This window comes from Silene latifolia, chromosome Y (assembly GCF_048544455.1).
Source record: "Silene latifolia isolate original U9 population chromosome Y, ASM4854445v1, whole genome shotgun sequence".
NCBI lineage: Eukaryota > Viridiplantae > Streptophyta > Magnoliopsida > Caryophyllales > Caryophyllaceae > Silene > Silene latifolia.
Genome location: NC_133538.1, coordinates 77,286,940 through 77,308,887, shown reverse-complemented (window position 1 = coordinate 77,308,887; position 21,948 = coordinate 77,286,940). Strand labels below are relative to the sequence as shown.

General features: G+C 35.0%; 2 protein-coding genes across 2 annotated transcripts; both read right to left on the bottom strand.

The window, feature by feature from the left end:
• Positions 1-3,945: 3,945 nt before the first annotated feature.
• On the bottom strand, positions 3,946-4,719 carry LOC141628350 (uncharacterized). Its single transcript, XM_074441507.1, has one exon. The coding sequence runs from the start codon at positions 4,717-4,719 to the stop codon at positions 3,946-3,948; it is 774 nt and encodes a 257-aa protein (XP_074297608.1).
• Positions 4,720-15,313: 10,594 nt separating this feature from the next.
• On the bottom strand, positions 15,314-16,199 carry LOC141628349 (uncharacterized). Its single transcript, XM_074441506.1, has 2 exons — positions 15,847-16,199; positions 15,314-15,476 (listed from the first exon to the last, which is right to left on the bottom strand). The coding sequence occupies exons 1-2, from the start codon at positions 16,197-16,199 to the stop codon at positions 15,314-15,316; spliced, it is 516 nt and encodes a 171-aa protein (XP_074297607.1).
• Between the last annotated feature and the right edge of the window lie 5,749 nt (positions 16,200-21,948).

Here is a 21,948-nt window from a genome sequence, read left to right as displayed (position 1 = left end):
TACACTTAACTCTTAAGTGATAATTATGTCATTATATGAAAAATATAATGAGTCCTATAATGTCCAATTTAATTAATTTACAACCCTTGTAAAATATAATCAACAAGTAACCTCTACCTCTAAAAATACAAAAACCTCGGCTAACTTAATGAATTAATGCTTAATTATTAAATTAAATCTTATTTATTCACATTACAATAACATATAAAATTTCAGTAGTCAATCATCGCATAATTGAATAATAAACTTGCGTTGACTCGAGTTCTAAACACGACCTCAACAAACTCACACAACTAAATATATATATATATATATATATATATATATATATATATATATATATATATATATATATATATATATATATATATATACACACACATATATAAATAAAAAAGGGACTGATAAACCCGTATCAAATACATGTGATGAGAAATTATTTGGGTTCCATCCTATAAGTGTGACCTCAAGGGATCAACTGATCACCACCGTCAAACGACAGTAACGTCAAACTCTAGTCAGCTAATCGTTACCGATAAATGTTGATCAGTTGACTATATAATGTATCATCCCTTATGTATTCTTATCATCAGATCTAAATACGTGATCGCACTATTGTTGAGGACACATACTCCAACAATCTCCCACTTGTCCAAGTCAAGTGTGCGTCACCAATTCTCTTGTCCTATTTCTATCTCCCACTCAATGCATGGTGTCTCGCAGGTCGTACTTGCATGTGATCATATCTAGAGTGGTTTCCTCGATCTGGAGAGTAACTGTTTGACCGAAATTATCTGCCATAAATACCTTCCGAGCGTGGCCACGCATTTCCAGTTCACTACTCCTCGAGTGGCCCTGAGATTTAAATAACCCTGACAAGGGGGTGGACAATTCCTATAGCACTATTCCCTTCGAATAGCCACAGCTCATCATGACCCAAAAGATGCCCATTTTCATTCCATCTTAGGAAGTCGTGGAGCAAAAATCAAAGTCAATCAGAAAATATGCCACCTTGGGCGAACAGTCTCTAGTTAAAGAATCGACTAAAAAAGAATACTATTGTAGCTCTAGCCACGACAAGGCTATATAAAAATTACCAACACTCTATAAGCGGTCATTACCCAACAGAGTGTCCCATACAGTCTGCCTATGTGATCGACTAGTCATCTCTAATGACCCTATGGCACTTGAACTTCCCATCAATCAACTCACACTCTAGTCACTAGGAGACGTCACCTCATATAAGTGACTTGGGGCCAATACTATGTTAATCCACTTTATTAGGGTTCAATGTTGTCCTTACAACCTATTTGGATATAACAAAGTAATAAAGGAGTTTAAAAATAAAACTCAAATGATAAAAGAGATTATCACATATGAACAATCAATACAGTATTATTGCTTCATATCTCATAATCTCAAGATTATAAAATCCATGTTACTTCATGGTGGTTTCATCAAACCTGTAATGAAAACTTGGTTGAAGATTATACAATATAACCATCACCCCAACTTCATAAACTGTAATTTCCTTCTTTTGATGTAATCTCTTAATTACATGAATTTTCTAAGTACATGTCTAGACTTGAATCTAGGTTTGGGCTCCTTTGCTTGAAAGATTCTCCCACTGTTATCAAATAACATGTGATATGATCCATGATTTAAAGGATTTATTTTTAGTTACTTTATAATCCATCTTATCGTTACCACAAAGTACTCAGACTCTATTTGTAGATTTCACAATGACAAACTTTTCAAAGTTGTTCTCGCTATTCGCACTTCTGACAATTGACAACAAGATCCCCCTAAGAAATTCGAGTCTTTTGTAATCCTCTATACAAAACTCCATGTACTTATTAATCATAAGTACGAATCCTTATTCCATCTCAAGAATTCAAGGATGTATTTAGCGGGTATCCATTGACTCTCACATGGATTTACTTGCCATGCTTAAAGCATACAATTTATCAGTGCTTACGCATACCTTAGAATATTAGGTCGATCCAATGGTGGAAACATTGGGAATTGATTTCATTCGTTCAACATATTCAGATTCAGTGGGTAATTGTGAATCGTTCAAAGTAATCCCACAACCCATTGGAATAGAATCCCTCTTGGATTTATCCATGCTAAAATGACGAAGGATCTTATCGACATAAGATTAAGAGTCTTATCAACATAATACTTTTTACTGAATGCCAATATTCCTTTTAGGTCTATCTCCATAGATCCGGATATCAAATATGCGATGTGCCTCACATAAATCTTTCATCAAGAAATGATTTCCCAATGTTACGGAGGTAAGCATCGGTACATCATTCCCAATGAGTAATATGTGAAGACAATTTTGGCTCCCACTAAACATTATGTATAAACATGGTTCTTCGACAGATCGAGTGAAACCATTCTCTATTATCACATGAACCAAAATAAGCTCCCACTAAACCTTATATATAATTATGGATCTTTTGGAAAATTCAAATGCAACCATTCTCTATTATCACATGACTGGGCAAAATGATTTTTACAATCTCTTAATGCATTGCTGAAAACCACATATGGATCCCTTAAGCTTACTTAGCATGTTATAATTCTTAGACTTGAACCAAATATTAGTGTCACACACCCATCCTCTTCTAAATACCTATTTAGAAAAGCGATTTAACATCACTTGCCATGAAATGCGGCAATTACTAACATGATTTGATAAGGTTAACATCACCATGTTCATCTATATTATTCTATATTTGAAAGCTTTACTTCAAACAGACCATATCTTAAAGTAATCATTCTTAGCTTTGCGTATAGAATCTATCACGGATTGTAAAACCGAGACTTCTTTGCAACAAATTCCGATTTGGTTCACTATTAACAATTCACTCAATGGATAATAGTTCTATTACTTTCAAAAAGCAACTCTATTTGTAACATGTGTACGACTTTTAGAACATCTACTTATGTCATTATACTACAAAACAGGTTTGTAGCGAATTTTCTCCCACTCTATCTTCTTAGAAATACACCTATTTTCCAAGAAGATAGCATTATGAGATATAAACAACTTTGTTCTTTTAATGCAAAAGAGCATTAGGCACATGTTACCATTGAGACATCTATTAAGATTTGTTACTATTTTCGAGACTAATCCCTTCCATATCTCGTACGGAGTCTCGTTTGTGATTTATGTTGCGCGTTTTCACTTTAAACAATTACTAACATAGAGTAACATCCCAAATATGAGTTCAACAACTCAATTTAACTTTCAATCGATCGATCTTACATTTCATAAGAAATTTTATGTTGCCATGAATCTTTTAATTGGGTATCAAATTCACAACTTAGGTCTTTACCATATTGAACAAATCATCATCTTTCAATATTATCGATTGAGTTTAGTTGATTTATCTTATATATATTAATAGAGAAAGGGGAAAGATGTCTTAGAACTTAAAATGCCATCAACCAAAATGACTTGGGTTGAAAGCCAAGTCATTTAAAACCAAATACAATACTAGTTTGAAGATGCAAAATAAAGAAATTTTCATGTCTAACATGGAAACAAAATAAAGTTCATAGACAATGTCTAAACATAAGACTATTATGAAGACATATTCAAAATGAAACGTCAAGCCAAGTCAAGAGGTCTCCATCTATGTGGTGGTTACTCTATCTCCCTTTGGAGATCCTCCCCATGCTTGCTTAGCTTTTCCTTCTTCTCATGCCCTAAATTCAATAAGAAGGGTGAGAAACACAACTAGTATCTTAATACAAAGTTGAGTTGGAAAATTAATATCAAGATCATAAACGTTTGGAAGAAATATTACCTACTGAAGTCACACGTCCAGGTTTGATGTCTTCTAAATATTTGGGGCAATTGTGCTTCCAATGGCCTATGCCATTACAATAATGGCACTTGTCATCAGGTTTGACTCCCCTTTTAGGGTTTTAAGAGCTATTCTCAATAGGTTTCTCCTTACCTTTGTAGGAAGTGGGCTTCTTACCCTTGTTAGCACTTTTCTTAAACTTTCCCTTACTCTTTGCATTGATGTTGAGCACATCCTTTCTAGTGCTTGCATCAAGCCCCATGTCCTTTTTGGCTTGAACAAGCATATTGTACAACTCATGGAGATCGGTTTTCAAGTATTGCATGTTGTAGTTTACTCTAAGCTGAATATAGCCCTTGATACAACTTAAGGAGTGAAGCACTCGGTCAATCACTAGTTGCTCGGGGATATCAACCCCTTGCAACTTGAGGGTCTCAACATACTCAATCATTTTGAGCACATGAGGACTCAACTTTTGTCCTTCTTTGATATTGAGGTCAAAGAATTGAGAAGCTGCTTCATATTGAATAATCCTAGGAGCTCGTGAAAACATGGTCACAAGTCTAGTGTATATCTCATAGGCGGTACTCATCTTTATGGCACTCCTTTGAAGATTAGGTTCCATGGAGAAAATCAAGACATTCTTGACTGCGGCGGATTCTTTTTGATAGGTCTCAAAGGCCTCCCTAACCGCGGGTGTTGACCTAGCAATAGGAGTAACGGGAGAGGCCTCGGTAAGGTATTTGAGTTTGTCATCACCTTCCGCGGCTAAGCGAAGTTGCGCTTCCCAATCGGTGAAATTCGAACAATTCTTTTCGAGTTTGAAACGCTCCATAAAGGATCGAAGCCATGAAACGGTAGTGAGAGATGGTGCGGATGAGCTAGTGGATGCCATTGTGATATTTCAACAGACTACAAAATATGAGATGAAGGAAAAATGAACATTTATCGTAAATTTGACTTGTTAATATATTAGACAAGTTTAGAATTTATATAATAACCTCCACCCAATTATATGAACGATTCCAAGACCCAAATTCATACTAGCTTGATTGTGGGACAACGGTCCCTCTACAACGTTTACTAATACAACTTGGTGGGTTAACTCATTTAACCGATTCTACAATTAGAACTCTTGGTCGATGAATTTACACTAAGTTCATCTTTCGCCCGAACCTATTGGGACAATGGTCCCTCTAATACTTTCGTTGAGATCAACCAAATTTCAAAGTGTAATAACATCTTATTACCCCACTTACCCAACGTTAAAAGAAAGCACCCCGGTAAAATATTTCAATACCGTATTGTACCCCTAATGAAATTGGGATTCCTGAGTTCCTACTATTTGGTAAGGTTAAGTCTCAATTTTATAAAATGTGAAGGTCTTGTCAATTTATTATCTATCTCTTTTAAGTGAACTAAATTAATGATCTATCGATAATTATAATTGACAAGGTCAATTAAACGATATAAAAAGATATGCATGTGATGTTATGGCGATTTGGCATGCATGCAAACATATAAAGAAAGAAAATGCAAAGAAAAACAATTTCCTAGTATGGCCTTCCTAAAAAAGAAAATTTACTATTACATATTTAGAAACCAACTCCTTTGGCCCCTTGAACTTCACGTGGCATGCCTCCCAAGGAAAAAGACCATCTTGATTTGAACTCCTTTCCGAATGGCTCCGTCTATAGAAAACTCCGGAATTAAAAAATAATAATAAAATGCATAGCTATTCCTATTATACATTTGTAATATAAATAAATCTATTAAATTACAAAACGGTGATGCGAAATCACATTAAAATTACAACTAAATCGATATTCCCTTTCATTACGGAAAATATCAATTAACCCTAAGGCTATACTAAGACAAATTACTTTATTCAAAAAACTACATAAATTTAAATGACATTCATCCCTAAAATTATGCAACAAAATATATGTATTCAAACATGCAAAATAAATGTGCCAAATCGCCTTACTAGATTATATCGTATATAGGTCGGTTTTTATGGAAATACGTGATCTTTACCTTATTAAAATCACTAATTAATACTTAAATCAAATTTACAGCCAAGTTAATTGTCACAACTGTTTTAGGACACAAAAATTAGTCTCCACTAAAATTTGACAATAATCTAACTTGATTTTATATTATTGCTCATATTTAACCTCATTTATCATAACAATTATGAAATAATTCCAAATTTCATTACAATAATTATGAAATAATTCCAAATTTCATTAAAATTAAATTTTGAACATTCTGGAATATTACCATGACTCTCATAATGTCCAAAAATGGGTTAAAACAATTTCTAATTAATTTAGAAAAAAATATAGTTGCGATTTATCGGTTTTATCAAATAAAATGCCTAAAGCATAAGAAAATTAATATAATCAATTTTCCAATCTTACATCTGACATGAAAGACATAAATGAAACCTAAAATAATTTTCTCATGCCATGAAATTTGTATTAGCTAATTTTAGCTCATATAATCTCGATTTATTCTATTTTAACCATTTAAATCATAAATTATGAAAATTTAATGGAATTAATCTCAAATTTTACATACAATAATTAAAATATGCATGTGAGATCATATTAAAATTTCATGATCAGAATCGAAGTTTAACTATTTTTAGTCAATATACCATCATTTTACTCACTAAAATGTAATTATTATACTAAAAATCATAAAAATGAGCAATAAACTTCCATAAACCATCTAGAATGACCTGAAATATTTTAGGACCATAATGTAAACATGCATAAAAAATTTCGTGCATTAACCATACTTACACAAATTTTTCGTTTTTTATTTTAGTTATCTAATAACTCGTAAAAAACATAAAACGATTTCCAAGCAACAATCAAAGCTCTGATACCAATTTTTAGGTTCATTAAGCTTCTTATTAGACATCTATAATAAACATCAATTTTACATATTTAATTAGATGTTGTTGATCTAGTTATATGCAAACATATAAAAGAAAAAGTAAAAGGAGAAAATGATTTTTCCTTACATTATAATCAAACGGAAATAGGCACAAGGTTGAACTCCTTCCAACCTTGTTCTTGAGCTATGAATAATAGGATGATCCTCCAAAGTTTCAAAGTAGAAACTCTCCTATCAATTGCACGCAAGATTTTGCCCAAATATTTCGAATGATATTAACTAGATATTATTAGAAATTATAATCCCTTAATATTATTTTAGTTACTACTCTAGTAATGTAATAATAATATTATGTGGTTGTGTGAGAATTTAGAGGGAAGCTTGCAAAATTAGAACTAAGAAAAAATGAGCAACCAATTGCCCCATTTTATGCTCATATAACCGGCTTCCCTAGGCCACTAGTGGGCTATTTCTTTTCCTTATTTTATTTGCATGCTCATGTAGGTAATGAGTGTTTTAGAGTAGTCTTTGTCATAAGCATTCAACTAGGTAATATGATTACTTGTATGGGGTTGATTACAGAAAAGACAAAAAATAAAATTTTGTACCACAACTTATTATTTTCGGCCATCTTAGTATAAAATGGACCATTTTTATTTTGTAATGTTTGTCACACAATCATAAAATCATATATTTATTTATCTTACATAAATAAATATAAGTTTGGTCATATAAAAATTATATAATATAAACAAATAATTAATATACACTTAACTCTTAAGTGATAATTATGTCATTATATGAAAATATAATGATTCCTATAATGTCTAATTTAATTAATTTACAACCCTTGTAAAATATAATCAACAATTAACCTCTGCCTCTAAAAATAAAAAAACCTCGATTAATTTAATGAGTTAACACTAAATTATTAAACTAAATCTTATTTATTCACATTATAATAAGATATAAAATTTAATTAGTCAATCATCGCATAATTGAATAATAAACTTGCGTTGACTCGAGTTCTAAACTCGACCTCAACAAACTCACACAACTAAATATATATATATATATATATATATATATATATATATATATATATATATATATATATATATATATATATATATATATATATCAAATATACATATATAAATAAAAGGGACTGATCAACCCGTATCAAATACATTTAATCAGAAATTATTTGGGTTTCATCCTATAGGTGTGACCTCAAGGGGTCAACTAATCACAACCGTCAAACGACAGTAACGTCAAACTCTAGTCAGCCAATCGTTACCGATAAATGTTGATCAGTTGACTATATAATGTATCACCCCTTATGTATTCTTATCATGAGATTTAAATACGTGATCGCACTATTGTTGAGGACATATACTCTACATGAAATTGGTATGCAGTTGCAAGAAGTTTGAAAGACACGGAATACTCTGTCGACATGTTTTGTGTGTCCTTAAAGATCCGGGATTTAAGAAAGTTCCAAGTGAATATCTACTTAGTAGGGGGAGAAAACTAGCAACCTGCCAGCCAATCTTCTGTTCTGATAGGAAGTTGCTTGCTGATTGCAGAGTAGTGGATGTACAGAAAAACAAAATCAATGAATTGTGGTCGGAATTGTTCACTTGTGTGTCACTAGTTGAATAGACTCATGTGTATTATGATCAGTTGCTGGACATTTTACGTGGGTTCCGGGAAAGGGTTATTGTAGGAACAAGTGTCATTGATGATAGTGGTAATAATGGTATTGGGTAGAAAAAGGATAAGAGTGTTGAAATTGGAATTATTTTAGGAACAAGTGTCCCTGGTGAAATTAAAGTTTTGCCTCCAAGATAATGCAAAAACAAAGGCTCGGGAAAAAGACTGATATCTCAAAGAGAAAATGCTGGGGAAGTAAGCAAGAAACCACTAAGAAGAAGTAAGGCTTGTGGGGAGATGGCGAACCACGACATTAGGAATTATGACAAAAGGACCACTAACGATTAGTAGAGTAACTTTTCTCCTATTAACGTGAATTACTATTATTAGCATTTGTGTCTCCTCTAATTTTTGTCCTTTCTGACATTTGGTTTCTTATCTATCAGGATTGATGATACGTGCACTTTATATAGTCTCTTTGAGCCTCTTATGCATGTATTTTATATGCTATTCCCGTAGTTTAATGCTACGAATTGCCCCGAATGGTATACTTTGGTTTGTTTTGCTTTAATTGCAGGAATGGACCTGAAAGAAGTAGAATTGTGCCTGGAACTGTCCCTTTAGCTTGAATTTAGGAGTTGAGTGGATTTGGAGCGGAAATACCTCTATCTCGGGAAGCGTGAAGTCATCTTGGAAGCAATTCAACGTCCAAATGAGCTGTTGCAGTGGTAGTTGTTCGATCGAGAGGTTTTGCTGGCCATGTCACTCGATCGAACAACTTATTTGTTCTATCGAGAGGTGCTTAATTGCAGGTCCTCGATCGAGTAACATAAGTGTTCGATCTAGTGGTTTTTGCATGATGATGTTCGATCGAGCTATTTCATTCTGTTCGATCGAGTACTTTGAGGTCTGACATGAGATTTTCTCGCGTAAACCTATTTACTAGATATTTTAAGCTATATCTTAGGTAAAATAAATATCTATCCTATAAATAGGAGAGACGGAATTAGGTTAAAGATATTCTTTACTCTGCCTTATTTTTTTGTTCGACGTTGATTATTTCTTCAGAACACGATTTTTGTAATTCTTTCTCTCTTCTTTATTCTCTTTTATTCCTTTTGCGACAATTTAATTCTCTTGCTTCTTAATTTCCTTTAATCCATCCTTTTACCATGTTTACTTTAGTTTCATTTATCGTTATTGTTTTATTTAATGTTATGAATTGCTAGATCCCTTGTGCTAGGGTATAGGGGAGCCATGGTGATTAGGGAGATTGAGATTAGATGATTAGGTTTTGCTGAATTTGGTTTGTGTTGTTAATTAGCTGCTTGACTCAATGTATTTAGCTGATTAACTTTGGTACACCTTGACCTGGATCGAAAGATTATAAAGGGTAAGACTTACAATGAACATTAGGGCATTCTAATGATGGTGAAAGCTAAGTTAGTAATGTTTTAGGGCGAATAGCGGATCGAGAGGACCTTTTCACTACCCTGCAGACCGAATTTATACCGACCTTTGACTCTAGTTTTGGATCCCTAGGAAACCATGGTGAACCGACAATCCTAGTACTTTCCTCTCTCATCTGATCACATCTTATTTTTACTACACTTTAGTTTAGCATATCAACTCAAACCCCCCGATTTGTGACCATACACAGACTGAATAACAAGTAGATAGTGACCGCCTCCTTGTGGATACGATACCCGACTTGCCTCTGCTGCATAAGTTAGAGCTTGTTGGTTTTATTTTTGATAGGGTTGTGACATCCGTGTCAATTGAAGTGTGAGGCGAAGAATTTCTTGGACTTATGATGCGAAATAGATCAGAACCCAGAAAATGAGGTATTCGATTTTTGACAACTTAAGAAAGTAATCTGAACACTATGTTATTTGTTTTATGTGACACTATTTGGACTTGTGCAGCATTGCAGTAGACTTTGGAGCATTTTTGAAGAATTATCATTTGAGATGCATATTTGAAGCATTTGACAGTAACAATATTGAAGAACTTGACAGTGTTTGGACTTTTTATTTGATAGATTTTGGACTTGTCTGGATTATGATCAATGTAAATTACTTCTTGTTTTGCAAACAATACATTTTTTACCCTGGATTTAAAGAATGAAAAGTGAGTTCTTTGGATTTTTGGACTAGTCCAGATCGTAGATTTTCGAATTGATGGCCTGAGCACGAAAGTCCAAAATGTACATTGGATTTAAAGAATGTAAACCGTGAGTTTTTCTGGCATTATTATGTCGTGCATGTAGAAGCTTATTTCATGCACATATAACGCTATTTAGTATACATGTAAACAAATTAAAGAAACCTGAAAAATGGGATTAATTTATTACTGTTCATTGCAAGAGCAAGTGTTGCAACTACAAAGAGCATTTTTGGGTTTGCTAACTTTAACATCGGTTGACACGGTTCTTGGCTCTAATGAAAAGCTAAGCTGAGAATAGCCCAACATTTGAATGTGAATAATTGAATCATTTTGCCTGTAAAATTTTATTTGACGACCTGAGCCCATTTCAAGAATGTTTTATTTTGGACTTGCCACGACATTATCAAGTTCACGTGCTCAACAATGAATTGACCAAACATCATATATATATATATATATATATATATATATATATATATATATATATATATATATATATATATAGTCAAGATCCCGTGAGAACTCCTAAATATTTGAGGATTGGGGATTTGTGAATACAATATCACAAGTTCTTCAATAAAATATCACGAAAAATCAGACCTTTGTCAAAAAAAAAAAAAATTTTGAAAAAAAAAATTAAAATTTTTGCACAGGTTTTTTTTTGTGTGTGATATTTTATCGAATAATCTGTGATATTGTATTGAAGAACATTTGATATTGTAACGTAATCCTCAATCCTCAAAAAGATAGTGTATCCTCACATGATCTCATTCCTCTATATATATATATATATATATATATATATATATATATATATATATATATATATATATATATATATATATATATATATATATATATATATATATATATATAGCTTCATGTGATAAAAAATGAGGATAGCCTAACACTTAAATGTGATTAATTGATGTGGCCTAATTTCAATTTGGGCCGTTCCTATCAACATATTAGTCTGGTAATTTTGGCTCACATTTGAGTCCAGCCTTGAGTTACGTTTATCGAGTCGTGTTAATCATATTTAGGAGGAAAATAAGTAATTTAATACTTCCTCCAATCCAATCCAAACTACCCACTCACTTTTTAAAGTCAACCTTATTAAATTTTGACATCGATTATATTTAATCAAAATTTTAAAATTTATATGTAAATTTCAAATATTTATGTTTTTTATAAAGAGAGGTTTTGAAAAATTATAATTTCGACAAAAAAAAATAATATATAAATGAAGAAAAAAGTGGTCAAAGTGTCGCCTCGTAGACTGTGAAAAGTCAAATGGGTAGTTTGGATTGGATTGGAGGGAGTATTTGTAATAATCAATATAGTATATGGTTATTTCATTCATGCACATGGTTATTTCATGCACATAGAACGTTTTCTAATGCATGTATAAGATAAGTATTAAGAAACCTGAGAAATGTTATCCGCCACTTGTAGACATAGCCACCCACGCCGCGCGCACCTGCGCGTTGTTTTCGAGGCGGCGACACTTCTCCCGCGGAACTCCGGCGCAAGGCGGAGGCACGTCATGGGCCGTTACCGATTTGTAATGCATAGAAACCGGTGAAAGGTTTGACAAGCCTGCATTTGTGGAGTCGCCACCAATTTTTATGGAAAATTGGAACCGTTGGAATACCTCGTGTTATGTCAAGACACAAAGTAGTGACATTAACACTAAGAAATTCGTTACCCTGAACATTCTATGTCTAGAATGACTCTCGAGATGCCAATGAACACGAATGTTCACATAGATCTTGAGTAAGGGGTGAGGGTACATATTAGGCAGCTCATTTATTTGAACACCTATTCCCGCCCACCTCGATAGCGGCCTCTACTAATGATCAGGGAAGTTATTTATACTTGATATGTTGTCAGTTGTATGCATGAAATGCAACATCCAACAAATTAATCCTAGCATGTGAGATGTAGACTAAGTCAGTGAACAAACAATTTAGCAATTAATTTAGTCGAAGTAGGAATTTATATTCATTACATGTGAATTGCCAAGTAAATAAATCATACAAGAGCAATACAAAAAAAATAAAGGAATAAATTAAAAAAAGAAATAAATTACAATTGAATTACAATGGATGACTTGATTTTACGTCACAAGTACGCTCGAAAACAAGAGGGTTTTAAAAGAAAAAAAAGAAACGAATCTTAAAACATGAAATTCTGTCGAATTGTTAGTGATAATACGAAATAATAGTCGATTAACAAACTAAACTAAAGCTACGTCGGAACGAGGTGAGTTCAGAGGCAGAAACCACCTCAGAACAGGCGCAACACCTGTTGCGTCCCTAAGATGAGGCGTATCAAACCGTGCGTCTGTTCTTGAGTTAGGTTCTTGTAACACCTCCATACACCAAGGTGCCTTACCAAGACCACTTAATGCATGGAAGTGCTATCATCTCGGTTACCCGAGGCTATGTATATCAAATTGACCATAAAAGAACATACTTAAATAAATGATTTTAATTGATTACATAACCAAAATCCCAAAACCGTAATGTAAAATACATCTGTTCCAAAATATCAAACCAACTGAAAACAAATATAAGTTCAAGACACAGCGGAATACTCTAATGACAAGCGGTGACTCAATCCCCGCCATCCCTCACGCAATCCATCTCATACCTGCTCAATAACTGCTCACCATCCCCGAATGGATCACCGCAAATTTTAAAACAATTAACGGGGTCAGTTACTGATTACACAATACAAGATAAGCAAGATAACAATACATACGATCGTCCAACTCCATCATGTCTCCACACACCTGACTACACACTAAAGTGTGTAGACCTGCTAGAATATCCATCGCAATAGATATTCCACACCGCTAGTGGGGGAACGCAGCCGTTCCCACCAAATCCCCACTCATCAACTCCGAGTGAAAGCCAAGTTCCTTAATATGCACATCCCCCTTTTGACGGGAACCACAAGAGGCGAATCAAGGGTGTGAAGCCATTCCCACTAGTGACTCTACTCAGCCGAAGACGCGCCTCGCGAAGCACGGACAAACACATCCAACCAATTATACAACAACAATTACCAATTACAATACCAATATGATAAAGATCAACAACATCACAACCATCACCAAACAACTATCATATAAGATGTAATCAATAACCGAGTAGGGAAACCCTACTTGGAAAGGCAAATCACCAAGATCGTCACAATCAGCTATTCAAAATTGCTCCTCTACGAAACCACCTCCTATAATCACACAATCATATAATTACTATCTAACAATCACCATACTCCAAAAATCCCCCAAAACACCTAATTAGGGTTTCAACCAAAACCAATAAAACAACATAAATGTCATACTAGAATCTTACCCACGATGCGACGGTCTCAACAGCGTAAAGAACACAACGATCCGACGACTATACCCCTTAGGATTTGATAGCAATGGGAGGAAGGGAAGTTACGTAGTTTTTCTCTTGTGTAAATAGTTTAGAAAACCGTGAAAAGTAAAAAGGAATTGATAAAATAACTTTATATAACCTGCTCACGTTGCTATCAAAACCCGGCGAAATAACCCGCAAAACAGACTTATACGATCGAGTAAGTCACTTACTCGATCAAGTGCCCCCTACTCGATCGAGTGACGCCTACTCGATCGAGTACCCATCAAACAGTACACTGTTTCAAAACCAAAACTCATTTTGTCGACAGACTAAGCCTTACTCGATAGAGTACCCAACAGTTCAGAAAACCGTAGTATTACAGTCTTCCCTCCTTGACAATGAACTTCGTCCCCGAAGTTCAAACCCAAACTTAAAAACAAACATACTAACTCAACCACGACACAACAACACAACAATAACTTAAAACAAAACCCCAACCACAACTCATACCGACTAAAAACAACCACTAATTGTAAAAAAACTAGCCTTAAACCATACCAAAACCTTATGCGATCATCTCCTATCCCCCTAAAAGAAACATGGTTACGTCCCCGTAACCACACATACTAGATAAAAAAGAGACGGATAACGCTCCCTCATAGCCTCTTCCGCCTCCCAAGTAGCTTCCTCAACCTCATGATTAGACCATCGGACCTTAAGTAACACCATTTCACCGGACGTTGTTTTCCGAACCTTGTGATCAAGAATCTGTTTTGGCACCTCAAGATAAGACAAGGATTCACCCAACTCGATGTTCTCCACCTCTAGTACATGGGAAATATCACTCACATATTTCCGTAACTGAGACACATGGAACATATTATGCACCCGATCCAAAGCTGGTGGTAGCGCTAACCGATGAACTTATGGCTCAACTTATGGCTCAACCCGATCCAAAATCTCATATGGTCCTATGAACTTATGGCTCAACTTTCCTTTCTTACCAAACCTCATAACCCAACGCATAGGAGATACTTCCAGAATAACCTTATCCCCAACCAGAAACTCTATGTCACGGCGATGTAAGTCTGCATAACTCTTTTGTCGATCCTGGGCCATTTTCATCTTTTGTCTAATCACCTTAACCTGCTATATCATCTCCTGTACCATCTGTGGTCCTGAAACCACTGCCTCAGCTCTATCATCCCCGCAAATCGGACTCCTACACCTCCTCCCATACAAAGCCTCAAACGGTGCTATCTCAATACTCGTATGGTAGCTGTTGTTGTAAGAAAACTCGATCAAATCCAACTTATCTTCCCAGCTACCACCAAACTCCATCACACAAGCTCGCAATATATCCTCCAAAGTCTTGATAGTTCTCTATGTCTTTCCATCTGTTCCAGGATAAAAAGCAGTACTCATCTTCAAGGTAGTTCCCATCATCTCTTGCAAATCTTGCCAAAATCGATAAATAAACCGGGCATCTCGATCTAACACAATGTCCTTAGGAACTTCATATAACCTCACCACATGTTTCCTGTACCTATTAGCCAACTGAACCTTACTCCATGTATATTTCATTGGAATAAAGTGAGCTGACTTAGTTAGACGATCCACTATCACCCATATCATGTTATTACCCTGCTGACTCCTCGGTAAACACAATATAAAGTCCATAGAGATAGATTCCCATTTCCACTCAGGTACCTTGTGGTCGTCGCTGCTCTCCCTTAACCCTCTGACATGTCAAACATCGAGCCACGAACTCAACTGTTTTTTTTTTCATCCTAAGCCACCAGAAAGTCTTCTTCAAATCTCTATACAGCTTGTCACCACCTGGGTGTACTGAATACGGTGTGCAATGAGCCTATGTCTTGATCACCTTTTTCAACTCCTCATCGCTTGGCACACACCATCTCCCATCAAACTGAACACTCCTATCTGTATAAATAGAGAACCGAGACACTGTCCCTTTCCCCACTCCAGCTCTCCACCCCCGAATCCTAGGATCAAGAGCATGCTTCTGGCAAATATCGTCATAAAGTTCTTGCTCCACTGTTAAGTCTCCTCTCGCATCCCCTTTTTGTACCACATGTATCCCCATCTTACCCACCTCATCTCTTAACCTCATCAAAGACATATTCGTGCATAGGGAATGCACACTCTTCCTACTCAACACATCAGCCACAACGTTTTCTTTCCCTTCATGGTATATGATATCCATGTCATAGTCCCTTATAAGTTCCATCCACCTCCTCTGCCACATGTTCTGCTCCTTTTGAGTAAAGATATACTTTAAACTCTTGTGATCTGAAAACACCTTATAGGTCGCCCCACAAACATAGTGCTTCCAAATCTTGAGAGCAAACACAACTGCACCCAACTCCAGATCATGTGTCGGATAGTTATCCTTATAAGGCTTCAATTACCTAGAAGCATAGACAATGACTTTCCCATTCTGCATCAACACACAACCCAACCCGTTCTTCGAAGCATATGTATATACCTCAAAGTTCTCACACCCTTCAGGTAAAGCTAAGACCGGAGTTGTGGTCAAACGCTCCTTTAATGTTTAGAACGCCGTCTCACAACTTTTATCCCAACGAAACCTATTCTCTTTCCTCATCAACGCTGTCATAGGTTTGTTGATCTTTGAAAAGTCTTTCATGAACCGACGATAGTAACGTGCCAAACCCAAAAAACCTCTATCTCCACCACATTCTTCGGTGTTTCCCACTTAGACACAACCTCTATCTTTGTTGGATCCACAGATACACCATCTTTAGAAATCACATGCCCCAGAATGGCAACTTCCTTGAGCCAGAACTCACACTTAGATAACTTTGCATAAAGCTGATTGTCACGTAAAGTTTGTAACACCAACCTCAAGTGCTCCTCATGCTCCTCCTTAGTCTTGGAATAGACTAAGATATCATCAATGAACACCACCACAAATCGATCCAATAATTGACTGAAGACCCCGTTAATCAAATCTATAAACATTGCCGGTGCATTAGACAACCCAAACGGCATCACCACATACTCATAGTGACCATACCTTGTTTGAAAAGCTATCTTCGGTATGTCCTCATCTCGAATCCTTACTTGATAGTAACCTGACCTCAAATGAATCTTTGAAAAGACTCATGCCCCACTCAACTGGTCAAACAGATCATCTATCCTTGGCAAAGGATACTTGTTCTTTACTGTAACCCTGTTCAGCTCCTTGTAGTCAATGCACAACCTCAACCTCCCATATTTCTTCTTCACAAACAGAACTAGTTCTCCCCACGGCGATACACTAGGTCTAATGTATCCCTTATCTATCAAATCTTCCAACTGCTTCTTTAGCTCTTCTAACTCTTTAGGACCCATGCGGTACAGGGCCTTAGAGATTGGACCCGTCCCTATTTTTAACTCCACACTTAAATCTATATCTCTCTTTGGTGGAAAACCTGATATCTCCTTCGGAAAAACATCTGGGAACTCTCCCACCATCGGTATCTGATCAGCTGTCAAACCCACCTTACTATGGTCTTTCACATGGCATAGAATCAAAGGACACCCATTCCTAAGATAAGACTTCAATGACACCGCTGCAATCACTTTGACTTTTGCTTTGACAACAAACCCACGATAAGAGACACTAACTCCATTAGGACCTCTCAAAGAGACTCTCTTTTGGTGACAATCTCTTCTAGCCTTGTACTTACCCAGCCCATCCATACCAACTATCATCTGAAAACCATCCATAGGAAATTCTATCAAATCCACTCGAAGGTCAACCTGCCCAACTATCATAGACACACTCTTATACAACCTCCCACAAGACACCGACTCACCTGATGGTAAAAACCTCATCTTTTACTGACTCAAACTCTCTCAAACACAAAAGCTTAACATGACTCGGCGATACAAAAGAGTGTGACGCCCCCGAATCAAACAAAACAAAGGTAGAAACATCATTAATAAGAAAGGTACCCGTGATCACGTGAGCATCATCCTCGGCAGCTATCTTGTGCATCATGAATAACTTGCCATTGGTCTTTTGTCCACCTCCTTGGAGTGTACTAGCTAAAGTAGATGGCTTGGTAGCTGACCCCTGATTGTTGTTAGCTGCCGGTTTCTGATAAGATTTATTGCCATTGCGGTTAAATCTGTTGGAGCTTGTATCCTCCACAAATTAGTGTGATAACATTTGCAAATCTCTTAAAGGTTCACAAGGGTATACTTCGTATTTAATCAGTTGATTAACGATTACCTAATAACGGTTGGCTTGCTAGAAAGTTTGACGTTATTATCATACTGATGGCGGTGATCAACTGGTCCCTAAAAGTCACATCTAAAGGATGTGTTTGAGAGATGTGGTTATGGAAATGTAATCACATTGATGCCTTATATGACTAAAAAGTTAGTCAATGTGTTGATGAGACGATTATTTAATGTCGATTAAATTATATTAGCTGAGACGAATTAACTGTCAATTCGTAAATTGAATATAATATGTTATATTTAATAAATTTATATAATGTTAGCTTAAACGAATTAAGATGTTAATTCATGATTAAATGTAACCAGTTATATTTAATTAGCAAATTATAAATATGCAATATTTATAGTTAATGTATATATTATACAATATTGTCAATATAAATGTAGATAGATCGGTATTAATAAATCGACTGCAAGATGTTGTGTGTGGACTTATTAATACATGTCAATATAATCAACAATTTATAATAAGACATACATTTTTATACATTAAGGCAACATCTAAAAATAAGAGGATTTTTAATCCTCATTTTTCGGATTTCGGTCAAACCGAATTAAAAGACAAAAAGGGAAGAAAATAATCTCCCCTTATTCCTCTCATACACGGTTTTAAGAGGCATGAGATTATTATTTTTTACTCACTTGTTTTCTAACCTAATTCACATTTTTTAGACCTAGCCTCCTCTCATCAAAGAAAACACAAAAACCCTAAATAATTTTACATAAAATTTGGGGATCGGTTCTAGCAAGAAGCAAAGGGCATATCTCATATCGTCTTGGGTGCAACTGATAGGAGAATATCATAGCGATATTGTTCTTAGGCCATATTTGCTAGGACCAAAGGTTATTTCTTAATTCTCTAATTTTGTTTATGTAATTTCTTTTATGACTAGTTTCATCTTAATGAATTCGTTATAATCCTTAAAGTTAAGGGGATGCATACAGATAAATCCCACAAGTGGTATCAGAGCCAAGGCCACAAATTTTATTTTGATGATTTTCATAAAATTAGATGTAAACAATATTGGTCTCGAAAAATTAGGGTTTCGGTTGTAAATTTTTTTTTTTGCCGTAGTTGTTTTCGATTCTCGGTGTGGTCGATCGACCAGTACTCATGGTCGACCGACTGCCTCGACTAGTCAGCCGAGATGTTTTCGTTTTTTTTGTTGCTTTGAATTCCATTTTGATTTTTCATATTATTGTTTTAATCAATTAAGATAATAATATGATAATTTGTAGATGTTCCGATTTAATAAATCGAGATGTAAATGGAAATCGGTTATGTCGGATTGATGAATTGTTTTTACTGTTTTTTTGGGCATATAACTTAATTTAACATAAGTTCAAATCAATTATGATAATCGGTTTTATCATTATTTAGATATTCTTTTAACAGGTTAAATTGAATAATCTAGTTTCAACATGTATTTAGATTAAAAGTTAAATATGCCAATGTTGTAAATAACAACTTTAAACAATTGTTCGTTTTTCTTTTTCGATTGAAGGCTGCGGCTGTTTTTCCAAAAGAAAAAAAATTGTTTTTTTTTTTGGTTTTAGGGTTTTTTTAGCCGAGAGAAGAATTTTTTTTTTTTTTTTTTTTTGTTTTTTTGCTGAAATGCCGAGAAAAAGGAGGAAAGAAAAATTCTGTTTTTTTTTTTCGTTTTACTCCAGCCCAGAGCAAAGAAAAAAAAACTGTTTTTTTTGTTTTTTTTTTATTTTGCCGAGACAATTAAAATATAATAGTTTTTTTAAGATTTTGGCAAATTATTTATTGTGAGGCGGTTCATAACTCATAGATACTTAATTATTTTAAAGCAGTTTAAAATATTGATGGATTAAATTCGTATTAAAAGTATAATATGAATTAAGATTAAATTTATAGTGATTAATTGAGGAATTGTCACTTAATTTAATCAATTAAATAGGTGGTTTGGATAAAATTAATCTACATAATTAAAGAATTATGTCTTGTATGTTTAATTTTCTTTTAGTTGATGCTTTTTATTTCAGTTGAATGAATTGTTGAATGGTTTTATTTACGTATTTTTGCAATCGGTTGTAATTTGTAATACCTAGTGTGGCCTTAGTCAAATTATGTTTTCGTAATGATGGGAACATAATTTTTAATGTAATTTGAGATCTCGTATCTCCGTTTGGTTTTCTTTATTTATTACGGTTTTGAAATTAGAATGTAAATAGGTTTATTATGTAATTTTAAATTGTAATTTTGAGAAGACTAAAGATGGAGATTGGAGCTCACTCCCGCTACATGGATCAAGATGGAACATCAAGACAAGCTTCTCGGGTCCAAGGACGGATTCCAAATTTGTACTTATGTTCATTTTGATAGGATATGCCACTCTAGGACTTTATTTTGTTTTACGTTTTACCGTTCTTATTGCTTTTCATTCACATGCTAGTTAATGCATCATATTCCGCCTAAAACCAAACCACCTACTAAAATGCATGAAAATTGACACATATAGGTTGTATGTTAGTTTTCATAGACATACAAATGTCACATGTTTATTAAGCCATCGCCTTAGTTTATTCATTCACGCATGCTAGATATTAGTTCACTTAAAATGAATTATAATAAAGTTGATAGGATCTTCCTCTAAAACGGAAATTGAGATTAGTCTTTATAAGGGCAAACAACTATGAATCCCTTCTTCGTCGGTTGGCATAATATGACCCCTTCTACGTTGGGTAAGTAGTTTGTGTTGACTTAGTTTATCTCAACATTATAGTCCGAAGAGTTTCTCGTGATTATAATGGACTAAAGATAGAATTTGCAGAAATTTATCGACCAAGAATTCTAACAGTAGAATTAGCCAAAAGGTTGGCTTATCAATTTACAGATAATTGTGTCTTGGGATCATTTATATAATTCTTGAGGAAGGTCAATTGTATAAATGCATGAGTCTTCGCGTTATAACAGTATTGTATTAGACTTAAATTAAAATCGATGCACATGCTTATTATTTATTCTTCTTTTCGCAGTGTAGAACACGTTTATTTTACTGTTACAACAAATGGCTGGAAATAACGAAATCCCAATGCCAAGTGCCATACTTGGACGCGAGTTCTGGCTGAAAGTTTTTATGGACAACATGAATCAGTACACGCGACTGAAGAATGATGGGTCCAACTTTGCGGACTGGGAGGCAGCACTACGGAATGCCGCCATTGCGACGGTAAGCTCAAGTACTTAATCGAGCCAATACCGGTAAACCCAGGCCCCAATGCGGGAGTTAACGAGTCACTTGCTTATAGTGATTTCGTTATGGAAGCGGGTGCGATAAAGAACGTACTCATCTTTGCAATGGAAACCAATTTGCAGAGACGCTTCATTCCCCATGGTTCAAACAAGATTTTCACCACGCTCACTAACGAGTTCTTAAAAGCACCGAGGATCGTTACTTATGAGCAAACATGTCGCTTCTTTGATGCGAAAATCCAAAAGGGCCAACCGGTTAGCCCACACATTCTTAACATGACTGAGAATGTCGAAAAATTGGAGGCACTTGATTGCAAAATTAGTGAGAGCATTGTCATTGACTGAATGCTTCATTCTCTTCACGATGGTTTTTCCCTTTTCAGGGCGAACTACTACATGAATGACTTGAAAAAGAGTCCTCATGAGCTACACTCCCTTCTCGTATAGACCAAGAAGGATATGAAATTGAGTGGGAGCATGAAATAGGATGTTCTCACGATTTCCAACAAGGGTAAAGGTAAGG